The sequence below is a fragment of the Panthera uncia genome (genome assembly GCF_023721935.1).
Source record: "Panthera uncia isolate 11264 chromosome A1 unlocalized genomic scaffold, Puncia_PCG_1.0 HiC_scaffold_16, whole genome shotgun sequence".
Taxonomy (NCBI): Eukaryota; Metazoa; Chordata; class Mammalia; order Carnivora; family Felidae; genus Panthera; species Panthera uncia.
Genome location: NW_026057576.1, coordinates 10,979,968 through 11,002,743, shown reverse-complemented (window position 1 = coordinate 11,002,743; position 22,776 = coordinate 10,979,968). Strand labels below are relative to the sequence as shown.

At 42.4% G+C, this 22,776-nt stretch overlaps 1 protein-coding gene across 11 annotated transcripts in view; it reads right to left on the bottom strand.

Annotated features, from left to right (window-relative positions):
- The window catches only part of FRY (FRY microtubule binding protein), a 339,974-nt gene that overhangs the window by 25,366 nt on the left and 291,832 nt on the right, over positions 1-22,776 (bottom strand). For all 11 annotated transcript variants that reach the window (XM_049646775.1, XM_049646767.1, XM_049646768.1 and 8 more), the window contains 7 exons: positions 21,562-21,723; positions 18,815-18,889; positions 16,298-16,468; positions 9,789-9,989; positions 9,075-9,236; positions 6,208-6,374; positions 4,527-4,716 (listed from right to left, as the gene is read on the bottom strand). In XM_049646775.1, the coding sequence (XP_049502732.1) occupies positions 4,527-4,716; positions 6,208-6,374; positions 9,075-9,236; positions 9,789-9,989; positions 16,298-16,468; positions 18,815-18,889; positions 21,562-21,723 (1,128 nt within the window). The remainder of the gene's footprint in view (positions 1-4,526; positions 4,717-6,207; positions 6,375-9,074; positions 9,237-9,788; positions 9,990-16,297; positions 16,469-18,814; positions 18,890-21,561; positions 21,724-22,776) is intronic.

The window sequence follows — 22,776 nt, the reverse complement described above, 5'->3', positions numbered from 1 at the left end:
ACAGCCTGAGGCACAACTGTAATCAGGAAGAATGTGATTCACTGTGCCCGTGTCGGTGACAAAATGGGAACATTGTTTAGCCCCCAAACTTCCAACACACAGTATCTTTAACAAAAAGAACACAATGTTGAACCAAAATATAACTTCAGTCCTAGGCACTGGCTTTCAAACTCAAAGAGATGTCATGCCTTTTGAGTTGTGGAATCTAGTCCGGGAGAAATCCTCTCTGCCCTGTTGTGAGCAAAGTAGCACGTCCCTACAACAACAGCAGGCTGGTTCTTTATGATTTACATTAGAAAAGTGCCAACCATGCTGCATATTCATTATTTTTTATTTAACATATGAGAACCTTGGTATAATGTGTAGCATACATATTTGACTTAGTTTTATGTGCAGTTAGAAAAACTAAAAAACCCGACTGAACGTCAGAGCAGAGACGAAGGACAAGTGCCATGTGTAGCATCACATATCTAGTTGAATGGCAGAGCTGGGAGTAGGACTCAGGTCCCCAAAGAGTTTGGGGTTCTTTCCATTTTACCTAAGGATAAGGTGAGGTCTGTGAACCTGTCAGGGAGCTTTAGAGCCTCTTATAAAGGCAGGTGGTATTTAGGGGATAGACACTCACTCGTGTCCTCACCTAACTTCCATATAAACACATTGTATAATTTGGTGGCACTGTGCGACACAATGACGACATTAACACAGGAGTGGCAGGAAGGATGTATAGTGACTGAGACACTTGGGAAGATGTCCACGCTGGACCATTAGAAATCAATTCCTTGTTTTTAAAACCAAATTATTTTGGCAATTACCTCCTCTCTATCCCCTCCCAAATCCAACTAAATACAGGGAAATGTGGCCTTCAGACTCATAGGAAAATGCTGGAAAAGAGTAAACAGACATGGTGAGGACTGGCCAACAGCTTTGTAGACGGCACGTCCAAAATGTATTTCATTCCCAGCATATTTTATTTAATACCTGTTGTGTTATTAGTATTGTTCTCAATCACATAGCATTTGATGATAGTTGAGAAAGTTCTTAAGGCTAAATGTATATCAAAAACTCAAAAAAGAGGTACACATTTGTATGACTATTATTGCAGATAAGGTCCATAGGAATTTACCTACTGCATGGATGGAAAAATAAAGTCCAAACCTCAAAGTGCCCCTCGAGCCCACCTCCCAGCTCGTGTTTCAACCTTCTGGTCTACTGGCATGAAATCAGAAACCATCTGTTTAAGATTTCCGCTAAAAAAAGATTCCTATTCATGCTTCTTACATTTACTGAGCACCTATTGTGTGTTAGCAATGGTGCCAGCTGCTGGGAAATCAAAATCAGACACCATTACTCGCCCACTCTGTGGGAGACAGACAATAAGGAATTCTGATAGAATGTGACAAGCGTGACAGATGTAACCACGATGTGCTCGGGACCCCAGGTGATGGGGAGGGAGAAAGAAGGAAGGGAAGGCTTCATTTGTTGAAGCGAGCTCCAATCAGGGGTCTGCATGTAACTGAGAGTACGGTAGAGGGCCAAGAGGAAATGGCCTTGCTGGGCAGCGGGAAAAGTATTGTTTGTGACTAGGAAATGGGGCACAAATAGCTAGTGACTATAATGAGAAAAAATGACTACAACAGCCAAACATAAATTATTACCCAGTGACCATTATTTTAAAACAGACTTTAGAACAATATAAAAAATAAACTACTTTGCTTCTAAATCCTTAACAAGTAAATTTACCTCAAATGGTAACTTTCTCATAGTTTGTGTTAAAATTTCAATCAGCTCAGTGTTAGAGTGTTTCTGGAATTCCTATCTCTCAGCAGCCTGTTTTTTCTGTCTTAAGCCTAACAGCCCCTCGAGCTCCCGGTTAATCTCAGACACAACCCTCGTTTTGTCCAGGCAACTTTCTAAAAGATTTCACTAAAAGGAAACTGAAAACTTGGGAGAAAGCAGCACAATAACACTCAAAATGAGAAAGTGTAGCTGTTAGTACTATTGGTATGTAATTCTCCAAAAATGGGTCATAAGAAGGGCCATCAGGCTCAAAAACAGACTTTACTTTTTATACTAATTAAATAGTGGCTTCCTGAATTTGAAATCTTTGAGGCAGATGGTCCTACTTTTTTTAAAATTTATTTTTAAGTTAATTTTATTTTATTTTTTAAATATAATTTATTGTCAAATTGTCTAACGTACGGTGTGTAAAGTGTGCTCTTGGTTTTTGGGGTGGATTCCCATGGTTCCTCGCTTACATACCGCACCCAGTGCTCATCCCAACAAGTGCCCTCCTCAATGCCCAGCACCCATTCTTCTCCTCTCCCCCATCAACCCTCAGTTTGTTCTCTTTTTTTAAATTTTATTTATTTATTTATTTATTTATTTATTCTCTGTGTTTAAGAGTCTCTTATGGTTTTCCTCCCTCCCCCTCTTTTTGTAACTATTTTTTCCCCTTCCCTTCCCCCCATGGTCTTCTGTTAAGTTTCTCAAGATCCACATAGGAGTGAAAACATATGTTATCTCTCCTTCTCTGACTGACTTATTTCACTCAGCATCATACCTTCCAGTTCCATCCACGTTACTGCAAATGGCAGGATTTCATTCTTTCTCAGTGCCAAGTAGTATTCCATTGTATGTATAAACCACATGGATAAAGATGTGGTTCATTTTGCACTTTTAATAGAATTCCTTATTTTCCTGCCTTTCCCTTCTGCCATGGCTCTTCCTGAAGGTGATTAGTGAGCCCATCCCTCAGTCCAGCCAAGTGACTGTCCCTCTTTCATGATCTACTCTATAGAGCTCAACCTATAAGACAGCGTAAGAGGGTTCTACCTTGTCTGGCTGGTCACTCCCCCATTACTCACATCTACCAAAAGTTGGAACTACTACGTAAGTCCCTTTTCACATTTCCCCTGCATTATTAGTGGCAATTCTGCTTTGTGAGTGAGCAAATACAAGTTTAGAAAAAATGCTGAAAGAAAGGCATTTTCATTAGTGGAAAATAGGAGCTCTAAAGAAAGTAAAAAGGAGCAGGGAGAAATACACCTATAATCTCATCACCCTGAGTAAACTACAGTGAAATGCTAGTGTATAATCTTCACTATTTTCTAGACATTAAAAAAATAGTACCCCCCCTCAGAAATAAAGCTTAAAAAAATTAAAAAAAAGGGGGGCACCTGGAGGGCTCAGTCGGTTAAATGTCCAAGTAGGGCACAGGTCATGACTTCATGGTTCGTGAGTTCAAGCCCCGTGATGGGCTCTGTGCTGACAGCTCAGAGCCTGGAGCCTGCTTCGGATTCTGTGTCTCCCTCTCTCTCTGTTCCTCCACCACTCATGTTCTGTCTGTCTGTCTCTCTCTCTCTCAGAAATAAAGCTTAAAAAAATTAAAAAAAATACTACCATACATACTGGCTTTTTAAAACTAGTTTTCTCCTACACTGTATGGTAACCATACAAATCTTCACCCATAGCCTCATCTTCATGGCTAAACATTACTTCCAGCCATGCCACTTTCCCAGACAGGATCAGCCTCAAATACAGCACACAGGGCTAGTTAATTCCAGCGATGACGGCAGACCTTCGGGGTTGCTTCAAAACAGGCCATCTTTCTCTTCTATTGATGCCCCTCCCACCTCCAGCAATCGTTTGATGAAATTTAGAGAGCAAAAGTTCAGAGCAAGATGCACAGAGGAACCGACAGGTATTTGCACAGCAACAGACAGGCAGGCATAAAAATAAACCTTCGATCACCCATCAGAAGTCAAGTTCCCTCCACCTCTTTGGTTCAGATGTTGTAAGTGTGTTTGGGGATAATAGCTGAAATCTGAAGGTGTCCACACAGAGGCTGCTTCGTTGAGTTGTGTGCAAGATGCCACGGGTGCCTGGCGGAGGGATTGAGATCCAGCCTGCCCTCTGCTGGCCACACCCTGTGCTGCAATGCTCTGGAGGAAGGGACATCCGTTTCCAATTTGCACAAAGACACCATCTGGACCCGCCAGGCTGTGGCTCACCCAGGAGACGCAAAGTATGACTGTTCATGTGTCCGGAAGCATCTCTGAGGAGAAGCAAGTGTTCATAGCTACGGCTGACATGTTTAAGGAATTCATGCCGGGAAAGAGATAAAACACAAGAAAAAGATAAATATGAACAGTAAAGAAAAAAGAGAGGTACAGAAGGGGTCTAAGAGGAGTGCAGGATAGGCTCGGCAGATGATACCACTCGCTGGTTCTGACATCATGTCATGGTTGCCTGGGATCACGACATCAAGATAAGCCAGCACGGCAAAAGCGAACAGGACAGCGTGTGGACTCAATCATTTGGGGGCAAGGCCTTTGCGATACCAGTTTAAGAAGGTTGAGCAGATTACGGTTAAACAGAAGAAAGGCTGAAGTCACAGGCAACTGGGGGGGGTATCTGGAGGAGAAAATAATGCAGACCCAGAATGAAACAAGCACCCCTTCTGAAACCGGAAGCTAGCTGGCTCCCCTAAGAGACCTAGTCATCTGAACTGCTAGCGAGGACCGTACCTTAAACAAGGAGGAGAACACATGAAATGTATACACAGCACAGGAGCCATCTGAGTCGCACATGAGCTGGTTGATGTGGCTGCGCCAGGCTTCCTCTGCATCGTCACAGGCCGCGGGCTGAAACGCAGCAAGGATGGCCGAGAAGAAGGGCGAGGGAGGGGGAGAGACCCCCCTGTCACCTTCTCCAAAGCTGTGAAAGATGAAAACAACCTGGTCAAGGAGTGACGTCCTCATCCTTCCCCGGGCTGTGTAAATTCTAACCCTGTCAGCTGTTCTGTCCCCTCCTCCCTTTGAGGTTGCTGTAGGGACTCAGCTCTCCTTCACAGCCCTTCAACGTTCTCTTCTGCTTGGAGGAAAGAGACCTTTCCTCTAGAAGTTCTATGATTTCTCCCTTTCTGACCTCCTTTTTTTTTTTTTTAAGTTTTGTACACATTTATTTATTGAGAGAGAGCGAGTGAGCGAGAGAGCCAGAGAGAGTGCAAGTGTGCATGAGGGATGAGGGGCAGAGAGAGAGAGAGAGAGAGAGAGAATCCCAAGCAGGCTCCATGCTGTCAGCACAGAGCCCAATGCGGGGCTCCATCTCATGAAACATGAGATCATGACCTGACCCGAAATCGAGAGCCAGACGCTTAACCGACTGAGACACCTAGGCTCCCCCTGACCTCTTGGAGCCTCCAGCAACTGTCCCTCCCAGTGGCCATTCCCCAGACACATAAACACTACTTGCCATGCTTTGGCACTTTTGATCCTTTTCATTTTCCATTATGAACCATTATAACAAACATTTTGAATCTTTTAGCTTTTCCTTTGTCGGGGAGAGTATTAATGGCTGCACATGCATGAATGCCCAGGAGAAGAGGGAGAAGGGAGAAAGGGAAAATTCAAGAAGAGAAACGCAGGGTGAGAGAGACCGAGAGGGACGAGGAAAGGGAAGATAATAAACACAAGTGAAAGGTCAGATTCTTCTGTGGGTATTATCACCATCAGCTTGCCCTTCAAAGACCAGATACTGCTCACCATAACAGAAGGTCTCTGTCTAGCCGTATCCAAACCTGTTTCGTTCTTGTCCACATTCAGAAGAGAGATTTTAGGATTCTGACTTTCTTTTCCAGAAGCCAATCTGTAGCCTTCATCACTTGTTATTTATTCTAGATGCTGCATTAGTGTTTTATCTATTCCTCTCTATTTTTGTCCATTCGTGTTCTCTGACTACAGCTCACTAGTCTCAGAAACATCAGTGACTAGGCTGAAAGCCACCCACTTAAAAAAGAGTAGGTATTTAACTTATAAAGAGCTTCTTGTTCTTGTCTTTAAACTCGAAATGGAAAGAACTCCTCATTTCCAAGGCTTGCCAGTCTTGCTTATCTTCAAAGCATGCAAAACCCGGACCATGTCCCCAGACCCCTTTTTGGCTTTTGAGTTACGCCATGGCTTTATGTTACTCTGTGTTATTCTACGTTACTCAGTGGCTTTATGATTCCCTGTGCATGAGTACCCTTTTCAGTTCCACACTCGGTTGCACGGCTCTGACCAGCCGAGAGCCCTCTGAGTCAGAAGCCAATTTGGACTCCTCATTAGGAAGTCCCAGCAGTGCCCACGTGACCTCACTTGAGATACAGTGAATACAAGACAAAGTGCCAGGTACACCATCACCGTTCGTTTCCACCAGGGGCTTCTTTACCTTGCAAGAGTAAACTGGTCCAGTGCTCGATTGCCCTTTTCTTCTGCCTCAGTCATATCCAGGCTAAAGCTACCACTGCATTCGAAAGTTGCTGGGAGTTCATTAACAGAACTGGAAAGATCGTCCTCATGCACGGCGGTGTCCTCCTCCTCCTGGACAGCTTCAGCCTGGAAGAAGAAAAAGAGGAAAGGATCCCCCCACCATGTGAGAATATATTTGGGAAAATCTATTCCACTGAAGGAAAAAATAAAAGTGACAAATCCTGAGAGTGATAGAAATTGGGGCCACTTATTTCCCAGCTACAATACAGTGAGTTTCTACAACTGGACTCGGGCATTCTCCGGAGTACTGTTAATTCTTTACCTTCTTTTCATTCTTGTCCGCAATAGTTTGCAAGGAGGTTCTCAGTAGATGGCCACATTTGACCCGTAATTACGGGGGATAGAAATGCTAAATACAGAGACCCCTCACATTTTATAGACAACTCGTGTGTGGGAAAGGGACTTGCCTGACATCAAGGAGATAATCAGAGCGATCGGACTTGCTTTTTGCACTGTACAACCCTTACCTTCCAAAGCAAGCCTATCCGGAGGGAATTCTCTGATACAGAATTCCTTTACCTATGGCAACTGGAATTTAGAATCACCAGGGGCCAGTATAGTAAATGCTCAAGAAATACCTGCAGGGTGCATGAGTGATCCATAGTTGTTCACTGAGCCTGCCCCGTTCACAGGTCTTTCCATACTGGAAATCCTCTAAGACCCATTTACATACATGCTGTGCTCTTAGGGATACCCCCTGGAGATAACGGATGGAAGAGGCTCGTCTCACCCCGCTGTCAAATGTAGACTGAGCAGCGAAATGAAAGGGCTCTAGGTCAGGCAGAACTGGGATCAATGAGGGGCAGGCGAGAGACAGAGCAAGTAGAATGGAAAAAGAGGCTGGGTTTGAATGTGGGCCAGGGGGAGTCAGCCGGAGAACTGACTGTTCTTTATGAGAGGAAGGAAGGCAACTGGGTTACAGACCAGAAGAGGAAAAGAAGGCATCACACGCACACAGTTCAGTGAGTCACTTTCTTAAAAAACAAAACAAAACAAAACAAAGCAAGGCAAAAGAGAAATATATATGAATTAGAGCATTATCACAGGTTGCTATCCGGCCACCCAGTTAGTATTCTGAATCTAGGATTAATAGGGAAATTAAGAGGAGTGTTTAAAGATATGGTAGGGAAACAAGATATCTCATGTCTTTGAAGGAATTGCTCATAAATGCAGAGTTTCAGAGGCTTATCCATATCTGCTTTTTTCCTGCTTTTTAAAAACTACAGTGGTGCCAACGAGACTGACTGCTGGTGACTGGTGTGGGTTATTAGTGCACATAAACTTAATCTATTAGGGGAGGGCTGAATTCTTACAAAAATCTCCTTTCTTTTCTTTTTCTAACATCACGGCTGTATTACACCCTGCAGAAACCCAGCTCATGGGGGAAAACAGAGACAGCCTTTCAGAAATTAGACTTAACTTTTCCTTGACAGAATTAGATGATTTCTGTGGGAGTCCATAAATATATTACCACTTAGGTAGTGCTTTCTAGGAGAAATCTATGTAATTTAGCATTCAGACTAGAAAAAATGGAGAAAATGGCTATTCTAGGACTGAGGAATAACAAACACTAATAACTTCACATTTATTTTGTGATGTCCTTTTCATGAAATTTATTAATCTTGGGATTCTGGAATTTTAATCTCAGACAAGTTTCCTTTCTGGGCCTTTTTTTTGGTTAAAAAAGGACTCCACTGACTCTAAGAATTTGACTATACCCCTTTGGCAGTGAGGCTCTCTTAGAAATCATTCTTTAATCTTCAATATTTTTAAGTGATTGCGATTTGGGTGGTTGTCCTTGGTTTGAAGGGCATAGATTTCCCTCGGTCTCAATCTATTTTAAGTCCACTATAAAAGAACATACAGCAGCCAGCATTATAGTTTTTCCCACTAGAAGTATCAGAAAGAATATACTTTTATACATCTTAAAAATTGTTTTTTATAGTTTTCTCTTTCAAACTTGTACTGCCAAACTCAGGAGAAGGAAGTTTTCCCTTAACAGCAGTAGGAAGTTATTTTGGTATTTCCAGTATAAGAGAATAAAATTCTATACTGACGGGCATAAATGTGGGCACTTATGTGAACCCAGTGTGGGAGTGGGTAGTTTTATGGTGATGATATTGTAGGGAAATTTGATAAAATCAACTTCAAATGGAATGTACATTGTTAGCTTTTTAAAGACCTGACCTTTTAAATAAGAAAACTGTATCCGTTACTTACTTCTCTCCTCAGTCTGGCTAGGACGGTTTTGTGCAAATCTGGCATAATATTGTGATCAACACTGAAAATTCCAATAGTATGCCAAAAGGCCAGAATGGAATCAATGCACAGATTGTATAGCTGGTTCCTACATAGGAAAAAATTTCCCCAAATACATGCATACGCCCACTCCTCACTTAGCATATTGTTTTATAAAAGTCATGACAAAGAACAGCAGTTTCCAAGTCACAACCATCTCAGACATATGCCGATTTGTTTTGCCATTAATCAGCAGTGTTCCTGCTGTATGGGAAATGCCAAGTGTTCCGTTTGAAAAGGACCTCAGATTGAAGCTCTTTCAGCCAACAAGAAGGTGGCTGCTCATTTGCGAGAGGGAAACCGCTTCAAAACCGAGGCTCAGGTGCGCAAACTCAAGTATTTCAGAAAAGCAAGAAAGAAAAAGATAAAGGCAGTCTCTCCACTTATAGCCCCCCCAAGATTTCTCAGCAATTTGGAGGTACTTTTTCTTTAAGTAAATTGCCATCGTAATTGCCAAAATCTCTTCACCTTGGAGCCCTCAGAGATCTGCAGATTATTCATGTCAGACAGAGCCGCGTCAAAGCTAGCCATTCTGGTGCTAAAGGAATGAGGGTCGGCAGGGGTCATGTCACAGGCCGCGGCGAGCGATTCCAGGGGATTCGTCTCCTCGGAAGGGGAACGAGTCATGATCTGTTGAGAAAGCGGAGCAGGTAAAACACAGAGTGAAGTTTCTCTACAAGCTCGAATTATTCTCTACGTAAGAGTACAAACCACTGCCCGAGCCGGTTGTTGGCTGACGGGTATCGTTTAACGTACGTATTTCGCTACCGTTAGAACTGACACACGGCAGCTGGCAGAGCAAATGATGGCCCAGAACTGGAAAACATGAACACTCGTATCTGCAGATAACCACATCCAAACGTCTCACTGTTAGACTGCCTAAGACTTCAGATGTCTCAGGAATTTTTAAAAAGGTTCCAGACTCATAAAAGTTATTTGAGGAAAGTCCAGGCCTGAACAGACTCGATGCCATCGAGGGCTTATAACAAATGCCCCAGTAGTTGTGTCTGTCGGCAACCTAGAGGCAAGAGGCACGTTACAATCGGTTGGACGCCACCCGACGTTTCGGATTTGGGTTTAGCAGCGGTGGAAAGTTTCTTTAGCGGCGACTGGAAACCATGCTTACTGCTTCAGTTACGAACATAGTCTCCCGTCTCCTATGGTGGGAAGGTTTCTACTTACTAGGTCTGAATGCTCCAGGATCTGGCTGGTTGTGAGGTCCTCCTCTTCGGAGGACTCGTCAGAATCCTCACGGTTCATTTTGTTGAGGCTGGGAGACCTTCCTGCAAGTGGGTTCTCCTCCAGAAGCTGCCTGTCACACTTGTCCAAGCTATCCAGAGAACGCCTGCGCACTCCCCAGTTGAAACTGTCCATACTCTCACCCTGAAATCATACCAGCAGCTGGTTTTTATGCCAGGATCTTCCTGCACTTACACCTTCACACATCCAGTTAAGTCATAATCATAGCTTAGAAACAAATGTTTTCATGACGAACTCTCAAGCTCTCGTCTACCTTGGTAGCAACCAATTTGTTCACATGATGTGGAAGGTAGTGAAAGCATACTGTTTTCACCTAGATGCGTATTAACTCGCAGGGAGAAGCACTGCACGCTTCTCCATGGCGTGGCGGGTAGTATTATATTTTTTAAACTGTGACTTTGGTAAACCCTATAATGATCTGTGTTTCCAAAGAGCTGTAAGAAAGAGACCATTAATATTAAAACAATCTCCAAAGAGGTGTGCCCCCCTCCCCGGCCCGTTTAGTACTATTTTCAGAAGGAGAAAAAGTAGGAGCTATGCTGTAGCACATTCCACATCCCTTGGGTATTAAGTAGAAGAGCATTCATTAGGTAAACATTCCAGCCTGTTCCTGCTACAGCGGTTTTTGCAGATCAAATGCGAGTTAAAAGAACATCTGAGAGCAGCTGGGCGAAGTCTGACGGATCATGCACTACGCAGAGGCCAGAGCAGTGTGGCTTGACTTTTGCTTTAGGCTCATCTTTAAGTAATTGTCCCAACGTGGAAATGAGTTGCTTTCCTGAAATGACTGACTTGGTCCCAAGCACTATCGCTGACTTGTACCTTTTAATTTACTGACAACCGTGCTAAGTGGCAATCCAAGTGTTCAAGCTTCTAATTGTATCTCAGACTTGCTCTGCTAACCGTCTGATATTAAGTATCTTTGTCCACACAAAATCTTTTCGTAGAAAGGAACTGGGGTTTTATTTTTCTCTGTGTTAAAACAGGAATAAAGCAAGGGAAATAGTACACAGCCCCCTGATAAGCGAGTTTTAACCTACACGAACAGGGAATCTAAACAAAATCTAGCCCAGAATCCTTTCATTTATTGGCCATGTGAAACACTGTCTGATGGGTCACTGAAATAAAACAACTTTTTCCGGTGAGAGCTCAGTGACTAGCGTAACCGTATAATATGAGAGAGGCAAATCACTGTTAAAATTAGGATCATTAAATTTACTAATCTTCCTCTGGTTTAAGGATCTATTTCTCCTGGATCTGAATGAAGCACACCTTGCCATTCTCATAGATCTCTCACAGAACAGACGCTTAGCTTTTCCAAAGTCTGTTTTGGCTATTCATGGTGGAAGGCAACAGGTAATGATCCTGAGCACATTCTGGATATGATACAGAAATCATTATCATTATTGATCCCCACGCGTGATGTTTATGATTGTTCTTAGGACCGTCTGATTATAAAAAGGAGACGTTGAATATGATTTCCATGTCCTGTACCTATATCTGCTGTCTTATCTGTATCTATACCTTTTATCTGTATCTGCTGTGATAAACTGTCACCAAATAATTTTTTTTTTTTCCTAGTGGAAAAGGTTAACTGTTGTGCTGGGATTTTAAAATAGCTGTTTCGGTGAAAAAATGAAATAAAAAATGTGGAGAGGCAAGAATACGGGAGAGAAAAAGAAATCGCAATGTGTGAAGAAGTTAAAAAGATTGGAAGAATAAGAGTACAGAGAAAAAAGACTATGCAGATTACTGGGAGAAATACACAAAATATGAATAGAAAACATAAATCCTAGCACCGATTCTTGTGCATCCAATCAGTGGATCGGCTGGATGAACTATCTTAGGTGACAATTCTGGAAGTCTCCGACACTGAGCCCGAGACAGAACCATGAGCTTGCAGAGAAACATGGACGCCCAGGGGCAGGGAATGCTACACCGGGCAAGGATGATGGCTCCTACTGATATAACTGCACTTCTGGTGAAGACCCGGCTGGACCAGGCATGAGAAGCAGGGTTGTAAGGGAAGGCGTCTGTCGCAGGAAGAATAATGGGATGTCTTTCTGGAGGATACGATAGCTCTCCATTAGAGGGAATGGTGTTGAAACTGTTACCGTGGTGGAGGCTGAAGAACTGAGATACAAGAGTGCTATTATCTAGCTCAAGTGTGTGTGGTGATTAAAAGTCAACCCACAAGGTCAAAACAGTGTCTTACTGATTATGTCAGATTTTTCTATGTGGGAGAAAATTTAGGAGATGGCTAATTATTCAAGACAATCTGCGTATGTCAGCTATCAAACTTAACCACTCAGGATTTGTACTGAGGTAAGTACTAGTGACTGAACATTCTAGAAATGTTGGAAACACTATTCTTTGAAATAATTTTTTTTCCACACTAGAACTCTGTCAGGTAAGAATTACTGGTGAAGGGACGTAAGTGCACTGTGGTCAAAATATATTTGCCCAGATATGCCTACTCAGAGTAAGTCTGACATGGCAATGGATAGTAGGGTGATCACAAGTCAGTACGCCCAGGACGGTCCTGGCTTATGCCTGTTTCCTGGGTGCCATTATTATTAGGGCCCCCTTTTGAGAAATGGTTCTCATCTGGATGAAACTTTATACAGTTGCCATACAAAGACAGCTCCTAATTCCTGGAAAATAAGCAGATCTGCTTGGAAGTGTTCGTGGTATACTGTTGGATGCCGCTTGTTGACTTCACCTTTAATTAGAGAAGGTAACAACACAACGAATTCCGTTGTGCGGCTGCCTTCTCAGGCATTATAAGATTTCCATGGGTCCTATTTAAACCTCACTTTCTCTCAAGAGATATAATTATGCAACTTCCAGACTAGATTTTAAAATTGTCTTGTATTTATAGTTTGGAAACTATTCCCATCCTGGAGCCACAAAGAAAAACACTTTTTGTCTCACGCACACCTCAATGTAAATATGCGCGCAGATAGGCATACATACGCTAGAAGGGAGGAAGAAAAGCAATTATGTTGTTATAAATCTGCGACGATGCAAAACATCTACTTAGCGGATCTGAATTAAACATAGCATCATCTTACCTGCAGTTCCTTCGTAGCGGATTGAATGGACAGAAAAACAAATAAGAGGTCTATTTAAAACGATAATATTAAAGATACTCAAGTGCATTTATCTTAGTTTTAACACAACAGTAACAAACAGTGCCAACGCTATATACTTCATTTGATGCAACTTAAAAAAAAAAAAAAAAGGTAAAGATATACAAACGCCCAAAGAGAGAAATCAGTACCAAGCACCAGCAATTCCAATCCTCTTAGGGGCGGATGATGTATCTGGGGTAACAAATCATAAATACGATTTCTGAAATAGCTTGTCACTTCAGTGACTGACACCTTGTGCTCCTCAACGCCCTTTTTTTGGTGGGGGGGGGGGGGAATGCTTCAATTTTTCTTTGTGAGCAAATTGTTCAGTGTTGTGGGGAAATGAATGAGGCTCATCAACTGGGAGAAAAAAAGGTGGCATCACCTGATCCATCTCACGAGGCTAGTGTCTGTCATCCTGGTGTGTTCACTGTTAATGAGCAATTAATAGCAAGGACACGGCACCTTCTAAAGATTCTAAGAATTTCAAAGGCAAACCGTTACAGATAGGAGTCAGTAAATTCTGAGACTATTTAATGAAAAGGGACAGATCTAAAAAAAGTTTTTGTTCTTTTTTTTTGATCATTGTGTTTTGCTCTAGATGCCAGATATGCTTGGCTTTCTCAGATGAGGATATGCTGGAATTATTCACCAATGACAGTACAAAGGAATGCCTACTATGTGCCTGACACTGTGCTAGAAGCTTTCCAGAGGTTCTTACCTAATCCTCACATCAACTCGGCAGGCTATTATCATACCCACTTAACAGCTGAGGAAGCCAAGAGCTAAGTCAGGGGCAGAGGTGAAATTCAAAGTTGGACTTGCCTGACCCTAAAGCTCGAGCATTTTTACTGTACTACCCTGTATGCTTGTTAGAATCCCTTATTATAATCTTATTGAGAAGTAGCGAAATATTCTCAGATGGTTTATTTGGATGAAATACATACTTTCACACTCTTAAGTTTCTTTCTTTCTTTCTTTTTTTAAGTTTTATTTATTTATTTTGAGAGAAAGAGTGTGTGTGAGTGGGAGAGGAGCAGAGAGAGAATCCCAAGCAGGCTCCACACTCAGCATGGAGCCCAAGGCGGGGCTTGAGCTCATGAATGGGAGATCATGATCTGAGCCCAAATCAAGAGTCGGACGCTTAACTGACTGAGCCACCCACACGCCCCCACGTTCTCAAGTTTCTTATAACATCTTAATTATATAAGAGAAAATGATCACTATGATTTTGTAGTTCTTGTTTGCTAGAATAACAGAATACTAGAAGTCAGATGTAGCATTCATTATTAACTATCCCCCAAAGCATTAGTATAATATTTATTTTCAAGTGAGTGGCACCTCATATTTTCCTTCCTTTATTTTGACAGAAATTAAATTTGTTCAGAAACCGTGTCTGATTCTTCCACTTGACGTTACTCTTGCCAGGTCACGTCCCATAAGACATTTTTTTTTTTTTTTTTTAAATTTTGGCTGAGACTAGAAAATGATGCCTCTCTTGCTTCATCAAAATTTCCCTCCTTACTTTAACTTCCAGAGTGAAGAGGGTGCCTAAGCGTGAATTCTAGGCCAAGAACAAAAATTAGGTCATTGGTCCAGATCAGGGAGCTCATCTTCGGACATCCCATATAGCTTTGGCTCAGAGGTGTTTTGAAAGTATTCTAAACAGTTGTATTTTGGCTTAGACTTTTTAAAACAATCCTCACCACATTTAGTGATTGATTTCTTTATCACTTATTTATTAAAAAAATTTTTTTAATGTTTATTTTTGAGAGAGATAGAGACACAGAATATGAGCAGGGGAGGGGCAGAGAGAGAGAGAGAGAGAGAGACAGACAGAATCTGAAGCAGATTCCAGGCTCTAAGCTGTCAGCACAGAGCCTGATGCAGGGCTTGAACTCATGAGCTGTGAGATCATGACCTGAGCCGAAGTTGGACTTAGCTTAGCTGACTGAGCCACCCAGGCGCCCCTCTTTATCACTTATTAAGGTTAACAGTAGAAAAACTCTGCAGTACTTTTTAGTGGTTCTAGGATAATTCAAGGTGAAAAGCTGACACTTATTTTAAAGGTGTTTTACAGCTAGCGTCTTTATATTCTTTAATGACTGGGTAGGCTAAACTTGGTTTCTACAGAAAGAAGAGGTAGAGAAAACATTCTTCATCCTGGGGACAGAATTCTCCCCAGACATCCAGGGTAGGCCTTGGCCAGGAGGAACAAAAGTGGAGAGCTCCTTGGCCTTACCTCAACATAAGAGGATTGGTCCACAGTCCCATCCTTTTAGGGAAGGTAGGCAGCTACCGAAGTACCGTTTCCACAAGTTTCTAGTTGAGTCAGGAGATGCATACCAGTCACGGGATAGGTTAAACTTTGAATTCGGGCCTCCATTTTAACTGTAAGACTGGCAGAAAGCCCTTTCTTTGGGAAAGACAGTGCATTTAGCTGAATGTGAGCCTCAGGACGTGAAGTGACACCAGGAGCCGGCTCCTTATCAGGCATTTTTAGGTACGCCAGTCTCCCTTTGGTCAGTTTTGTTTTCCTCCATGAGGCAGAGACTTTCCCCAGCTGGAACGTGCCTCTAAGCTACTGAGACGAGAGGGTCACCATGATGCCCCTCCTTCCAATCCCAGTTTTCAAACACATGATTCATAACTGAAAGCATCCTATCACCGTAATTATCATTCAAATCCACAAATCTGCATTGGCCGGTTGAGACATGAATTCAGCAGCTGCAGGTGTCGGGGACACGAGCTAGCAGCCTAGAGCAGAGCAGAGAGCTCTCGTGTGCACTATATCCTGTTTCAAGTCGTGATTTCATCAAACAGCACAACAATGCTGGAGCCCCGAGGCTCCCTTCTCAGGTCGGAGCAGGCAAGCTTTGAAGTAACTGAATCAGAGTAATTTCACTTTTAAAATAATTAGACTCTTAGCAAGTTTTGCCCAGGTACCAGTGAACAGGCTCAGAACCTGAATGTGTTTGTGATTTTTTTTTTTTTTTTTTCTTTTAAAGTTCACCTTTGGACTGCACACACACAGTCTTTGTGTGGTCATTAAACGTCAGATCCCTGCCATTTAGAAAGAACTTGGCAGCTTAAATGCTGTGGACTCAGACAGGAAGGGTGTGGTAACTTCTGCCAAAGTCAAGCTGCTGTCCTTTGGATAAGTTGATGGAAAACAAAGTTTACGGCCTCCCGATTAAAGAGTCTGTTATAAAACCTGATCAGTTAGCAGGTAAAAAGAGCCTTTTCGTTAGTCAAGGCAAGGCTGAGGGGGGTATTTTTACAGAGAATATACTGTACCTCTCCATCCTCCAGCTCCACATCCAGGAAATCGAAGTCCCTAAAGACCCTGAACTGCTGCTCGCTGTTTGTGTCATCCATGTTCTCCTGCTCCCGGGCGCCGTCCTCGGAAGACACCAAGCTCGTCTGGTGCTCCAGAAGGTCCAGGTCCCCACACGATGAAAAAATCACCTGCGAATCGCAAGAGTCCTCTCCTGAGAGACAGTTCTCCCTTCGGTTGCTTGTGCTAGAAAAACTGCGACTGGCTCTTCGTGGCCATCTATTTCGAGTACACACCTAATTCCTTAAGTGGGTATTTTTAGAACGTTCTTTTAGCATTTATGTTGGACAGGTGCCTTCACATTAAACTCATTGCAAAGACGCAAGTTCACACAGGAGGAGAAGGTTCGAGTCACGATGCTGCTTCTTAATGAAGACTGGATCCCATCGGAGCGTCTGTGTGTGTGTGTGTGTGTGTGTGTGTGTGTGACAACTGAGCGTATATTCACAGACAAACTAGAGCAGCCAAGAAATTTTCCACTGTTTCTGAACTGAGGTCGGAAATTGTACACATGCACATACACTTCACATGCATATTATCACAGACTATTTTAAGGACTACTGATACAAAGATACGTTATTATAGAATGGCCTGCGAGTACAAAGCATTTAACCCTTTCAGAGATAAACCAGGAACCAATAAAGAATAAGACACAGAGGACAAATACTACAGTCCTTGCTCATTTGAATTGCAGGCGAGTATGTGAGCAGCCATGCTCGTAATTTCTACCTAAATTCCCTTCCTGTTGGTATAAACGGAACAAAACTTTTTTTTTTTTTTCCTATTGAGACCTCTTGAATGTTAATAATCTTAGAACCATCTTCTGTGTTTAGTTTTTTTCCCCACTGGGACATTTTAGTAGAACTTTGTAGAAATAAACTGTAAGTGGACCTCAATGTTTTGCTATCCAGTCTCTCCCGAACATAGATTGATATTAAATAAAAGTGAACGGTATGATTTTTTTTAGCCATCATAATGTCTATCTAGTCTTCCTTGAGAAGCAGGCAAATCGTTTGTATTTACTTAATATAACAAGTGCCTCTGAAAAGTAAAAAGAATGAATGGATTTGAAATGTCCCCCTTTCCTCCAGTGTTTAAGAACAGTCCTGTGACTTGCACCATGTTCTCACGCAATGGCCCGCGACACACAGTTTGCTCAGGGATTGCAAGTGGGTCTATGAGAGAAATAGCACTGAAGGCCAGGCAACTAGCTCGTGAGAGACGCGGCCAGAATGCAGGCCTCCTCAGTTGAAGGCTCTTCTTCCCAGTTAGCACTGCCTCTCTGACCGACCGGTAACATACTCTGGGTAAACATTTCTAGCACGGAAGCAGGCAGTTGAGATCTGAGGAGGACGTGCCAGCCAGAACGGCAATAGGAGACGGTCCTCGCTGGAGGGCCGCCCCGCAGAGGGAAAGGGCGCTTGTCACTCTCCCTCCGCCCACCCCGCCACTGTCACCTCGTCCCCTCTGCCCTCAGTAAGGTCGCAGGAGCAGCAACAAACCCACTGATCTACTGATCATAAGCTGAGCTTAGCTGCTGGCTGGCAGGGGCACGTTCCGGATGGTAAGAAACACCGATCTGCACTTTAGCAAGTATTTACGAGCCTCTAACATTTCACCTGCTCCTGAACTACGTTAATAGATACATTTTGAGATTTCAGAGACAGCTCCCCTGAGCAATTGTTTGCTAATTCTTACTTCACTTGGGAAATTAGTTAGCTATTTATTTTTTACTAATAACAAAGAGGTTGAGATACGCGGGTGAAACCAGACCCTGAGATCTTTATTGCTTTTGCTACGACAGTCTCACAGACAACCTGAATTAGCTAAATTTTATAAAAGCTAAATTTTATATTAGCTAAGTTCTAATACTGTGATTATTCATTTATTCCAAAGCGCAATGGCATGTTATTGTTTTAACTGTAACATCAGTGGATGTATGTAAGAGAAAAAAACTATAATGATATATCATTATTTTGATCTCTATTCTGCATGAGTCAAATAATGACATCATAGGAAGGGGTGTGCATACGCAGAGTAAAATTATACCCCAAAAGAATGTATATTAAATATGGTGCAGGAGATAGTCATATATATATATTTTTATTTTTATATTTTATTATATGAACTAAATCATTATATAATTATATATTTTATTTATATTTAATTAATATGCATATCCATATTAACGTAGCCTGGGCATATTTATAACAAAATCCAAAGATTTTAAAAAATGAAAGGAACAGTGCTATTTACAGACCAACTAGAGCAAATAGCTAACAAAATCATTCACTGTTTCTGAACTAAGTGAGATTAAAAATCGTAGTGTGGAAAGAAGTAGCCTATGAGTATGATCTAGTATGGGTATGATGGTGGATATCATACCTGTAATTCATAGAGGACTTCTCTAAAGGTAAAAAGATCAAAGGTAAAAATGATATGGTACCAACATGAATGTGATATATGATGGAACTTACTGATGGATTTTTGCTTAATCCTACTTCTTGGCCACACAGAGAAAGGACGTGCACCAACTTCTCTTTTGTCCTCTTCTGGAAAAGAGACACACAAACACATTTTAATCATGGAGTTCTGTGATCAAATCTGTTTCCATACTATAGCTATCAGCCACAAAGGGCTATGGCCCCTGAAATGTGGTGGGAATTGAGATGTAAAACACACAAAGACTTGGTATGAAAAAAGAGAATGCAAAATATCTCATTAATATTGCAAACTATTGGTTGCATATTGAAGTAATAATGTTTGAGATATATTAGGCTAACTAAAACATGTTATTAAAATTGATTTTAACTATTTCTTTTTACTTTTTTAAAAAAGGCAACTTTTACAAAGTTTAAAAACAAGACACACACTATGTTCCTACTTGACAGTGCTGATCTACATTTTCCTGAGGGAGGGGTGTGAAACTCAGCAGATATTCGTGACTCCCCTTGATAATCTTTTCTTGTCTGTTACAACTTCCAGCATTAGCAAGGCTTTCCTTTCACCTAAATTAAATCTATTATGTTCTAGCACACATTTATTTTCCTCAAATGGGAGAATAACTTTACTTTCTGCAGCATTAAAGAATTCAATTATCTGTAAGCCATATTAAGTCTTTCTCAATTTATTCTCCCTAAAGTTAAACAGATTCAATTCCTTTTGCTTTTCTTCATGAGCCTTATTTTTCAGCCACTTAAGCACGGAGATTCTTCCATAAACCATCACATTTTCCAATGACATAGATGAACTAGGTCTCGGGATAATTGGAGAGTTGAGAATGAAAAGGAAGAGTAAGCCAGAGCCTAAAAAATGTTAATTACTTCAGAGATGCTCTTAAAGCAATCTTTCTGACCCTGTAAAATGATTTTTCCCCTTTAATCTGATCTAAGTTAACGTGGAGACTGCTAGGAGGCCAACAGTGCTCATAGCTTTTCTTTCTTAATGGAATTTGGCTCACTGCATTCTTCTTTCCACATTATAGAAGGGACACCCAATACAGTATTTTATCAAGGCCAAAGACAGGAAGACCTTAATGTTGGAGAATGGCAAGAGATTTGCTAAAATATTTCCCTAAGTTTTAGTGGGCATCTTACAATTCGGGGAAGGAATCCATACAGAGGAACATGGGTGTTGGGATGTCTATTTTTCTTCTCTTTTCCAAATCCCTAAGAATGCATAGTAGGCTCTCTTACTCAACAGCTCAGTGAACCCTTACTGAGAACCAGCCATGTTCCAGCAGGCCCCATGCTATATATTCCACTCCTCCAACCCTGGAGGGTGAAGGCGAGTCCTGCACGTGTGCAAAGTGTTCTCTGCTCAGCGCCCACCCATTTGGCCTTCTTCCAGTAATACGGTCCCTCTTTTTATCGCAGAAACAGCTCCTCTCCCACTAAGTGGGGCTTTGCCTCCCTCACACGTGCAGCAAGAGTCCTTCTAGAATTGCTTCAGATGTTGGGAAGGGAATGCCTTTGACCTGAAATCATCGGAGCCAAAGACCATATAAATCTGGAGCTGCTCAAAGTTTTTGGTGCTTCATAAGAGAAGAGTCTGCCTCAGAATGAAATCACCGGAGAGGAAAGGAGGGCCAAGACTGGGAAGGGAAGGCGAGGACAGTGGGAAGGGGAGAGGGAGTCTAAGGACCCAGTTCCTCATTTTGTGTACTAGAATCCAGCTGTGCTTGAAGCCAAGCCATGAGAGTTAATAAATTCCTTTTCCACTTAAGGTGATTAATGTCACCAAAGAGGTCTGAATAATGCAGAGGTTTTACTCGATGGCAAGCCTGATGACATTAATGCAGTTGCCCATTGAGCAAATACGGTCTTAGGCTGTACTAAGAGAGAGATCTACAGAGAGAGAACTACAGAGAGATCCAGCGGCCGGTTCTGCTCCACATAGCTCAGACTGTCCATGGAGACCACTGGAGTGCATGCTTAGGGGACAGCAGTCAGAACGGCGACTGGAATGCAAAGTGTTTGCACCTTTTAGAGAAAGTACAGGCCTCCCCAGTATTCATTCACAGAGCAGCAGGAAATCTGACTACTTTCCACCCTCTTTTTCCTTTCTGATTCCTTAGCTTCACTCACTAGTCCCTTCCCTCCCCCTTCCCGTCTCCATCAAGGTAAGAATTTAGATCATTTTACTGGTCTAAAAAGCAGTGTGGGTAGATTCCCGTGGTTCATCGCTTACGTATCTACCTCCCAAACCAAGGGCACACTGTACACACTGTATGTTAGCCAATTTGACAATAAATTATATTAAAAAAAAAAAACCTTCAAACAATAAAATAAAAAGCAGTGTGGCTTGAGGAAGCAACCGGAAGGGCAGATTCTGCATTCTTATGAAGCCCTATTGTATAGAACTGGTTGGGAGAACTAAGGATATAGTCTTTGGAGAAAAGAGAACTCACTGGAATGAGTGGTAGAGGGGAGAGGGTTTCTTTATCTCTCTGAAGGTGAGAGATCAGATTTCATTTCCTAAGTCTAAAGAGAGCTAGGACCAATGGGTAGCAGCGGCAAATGTCAGACTTCAACTCAATGAAATGAGCTTTTCCAAGATAAGACAGGGTCCCTTGGGGTGCCACGGGATACTCATCACTGAAGTGTTGATGCCTACGTGGGCAATGCCAGGATGGTGATGGAGGAACCCGGGATCACATGGGCAGTTGGGCTCGAGAGGTCTCCCTGAGCTCTCTCTTCCAATCCCAGGGACTAGGATTCTATACCTGAGAATACTGGGGCCTTTTCCAGCTAACAGGAACAAGGACATTGGAGTTGGAGCCTGATGAGGTAGAGGATGTGCTCCTGGTGACGGCCATCGCCCTGGGCTTCCCATCGCGCCCAGAAGCGTTCTGCAGCTCATCGTATCGCCTCCCGATGATTGGTGTCTTGACAGAAAAGAATACAAAATCTCACTCTTCTATCTGTTCAATAGTTCTGTGGAATATGGGATCGCTCCACCCAGCAGCAACCAAACATTGCCTGTTTGATTAAACCTTAGAGAAGTTCAGTGTTACAAGTAGGCTCATTTTCCTGATGTTCAAATACACATTCTGATTTTTTTTAAGTTTATTTATTTATATTGAGAGAGAGAGAGAGAGAGAAAGAAAGAAAGAGTGAGCACAGGAGGGGTAGGGAGAGAGGGAGAGAGAGAGAATCCCAAGCAGGCTCCACACTATCAGCACAGAGCCTGATGTGGGGCTCGATTTCGTGAACCATGAAATCATGACTGGAGTTGAAATCAAGAGTCAGATGCTTAACCGACTGAGCCACCAGGTGCCCCACGTTCAAATATACATTCTAAATCATTTTACATCGTTAACATTTTCCCACCCTCTTTAGCAGCTGAAGACAAATCCAATTGCTTGTTCTTAAACCACTGGTAAAGATCAGAAGCAAAACATTCAGGAAAGCAAATAGTTTTCAGATTAAGCTTAAAAGAATTCCTTATCATTCTAACAAGAGGCCAAAATTCCTTCCCGTCTTCCCAACCTTTGGTCACCAATCTCCATATACTCTTAGTTATTTAAAATCTACTTAGAGTGATTGTATCTTTTCAGTTATTTAAATGAATGAGTTCAGGGCAGGTACTTGGGCAACGCTTTGGAAATTTCACTTCCTGAGAGTTCATTTCACACGCGGCCGGGTGGCAGCTGGGTAGGCAGCACCACCAAACTTGAGCCCCAGTGGGGCTGCAGAATCCCATTTGTGGGCCTACCCTCAGAGGTGGTAGACACCAGCCGGAAAGTCTCCGTCTGGTTCTCCAGGCTCTTTATTCTGGAGCAGCTCCGTCCCTGGGGCGTGCAGCCCAGTGGCTGCATGCTTTCTGTACCCCTTTGGAACAGAACAAACTCCAAAGAATAAAAGTAGCTTTCCCCGCCAGCAATGTGAAAAAGGAATGTTACAAATGGAAAAAATTATTGATTGGACACCTTAATATC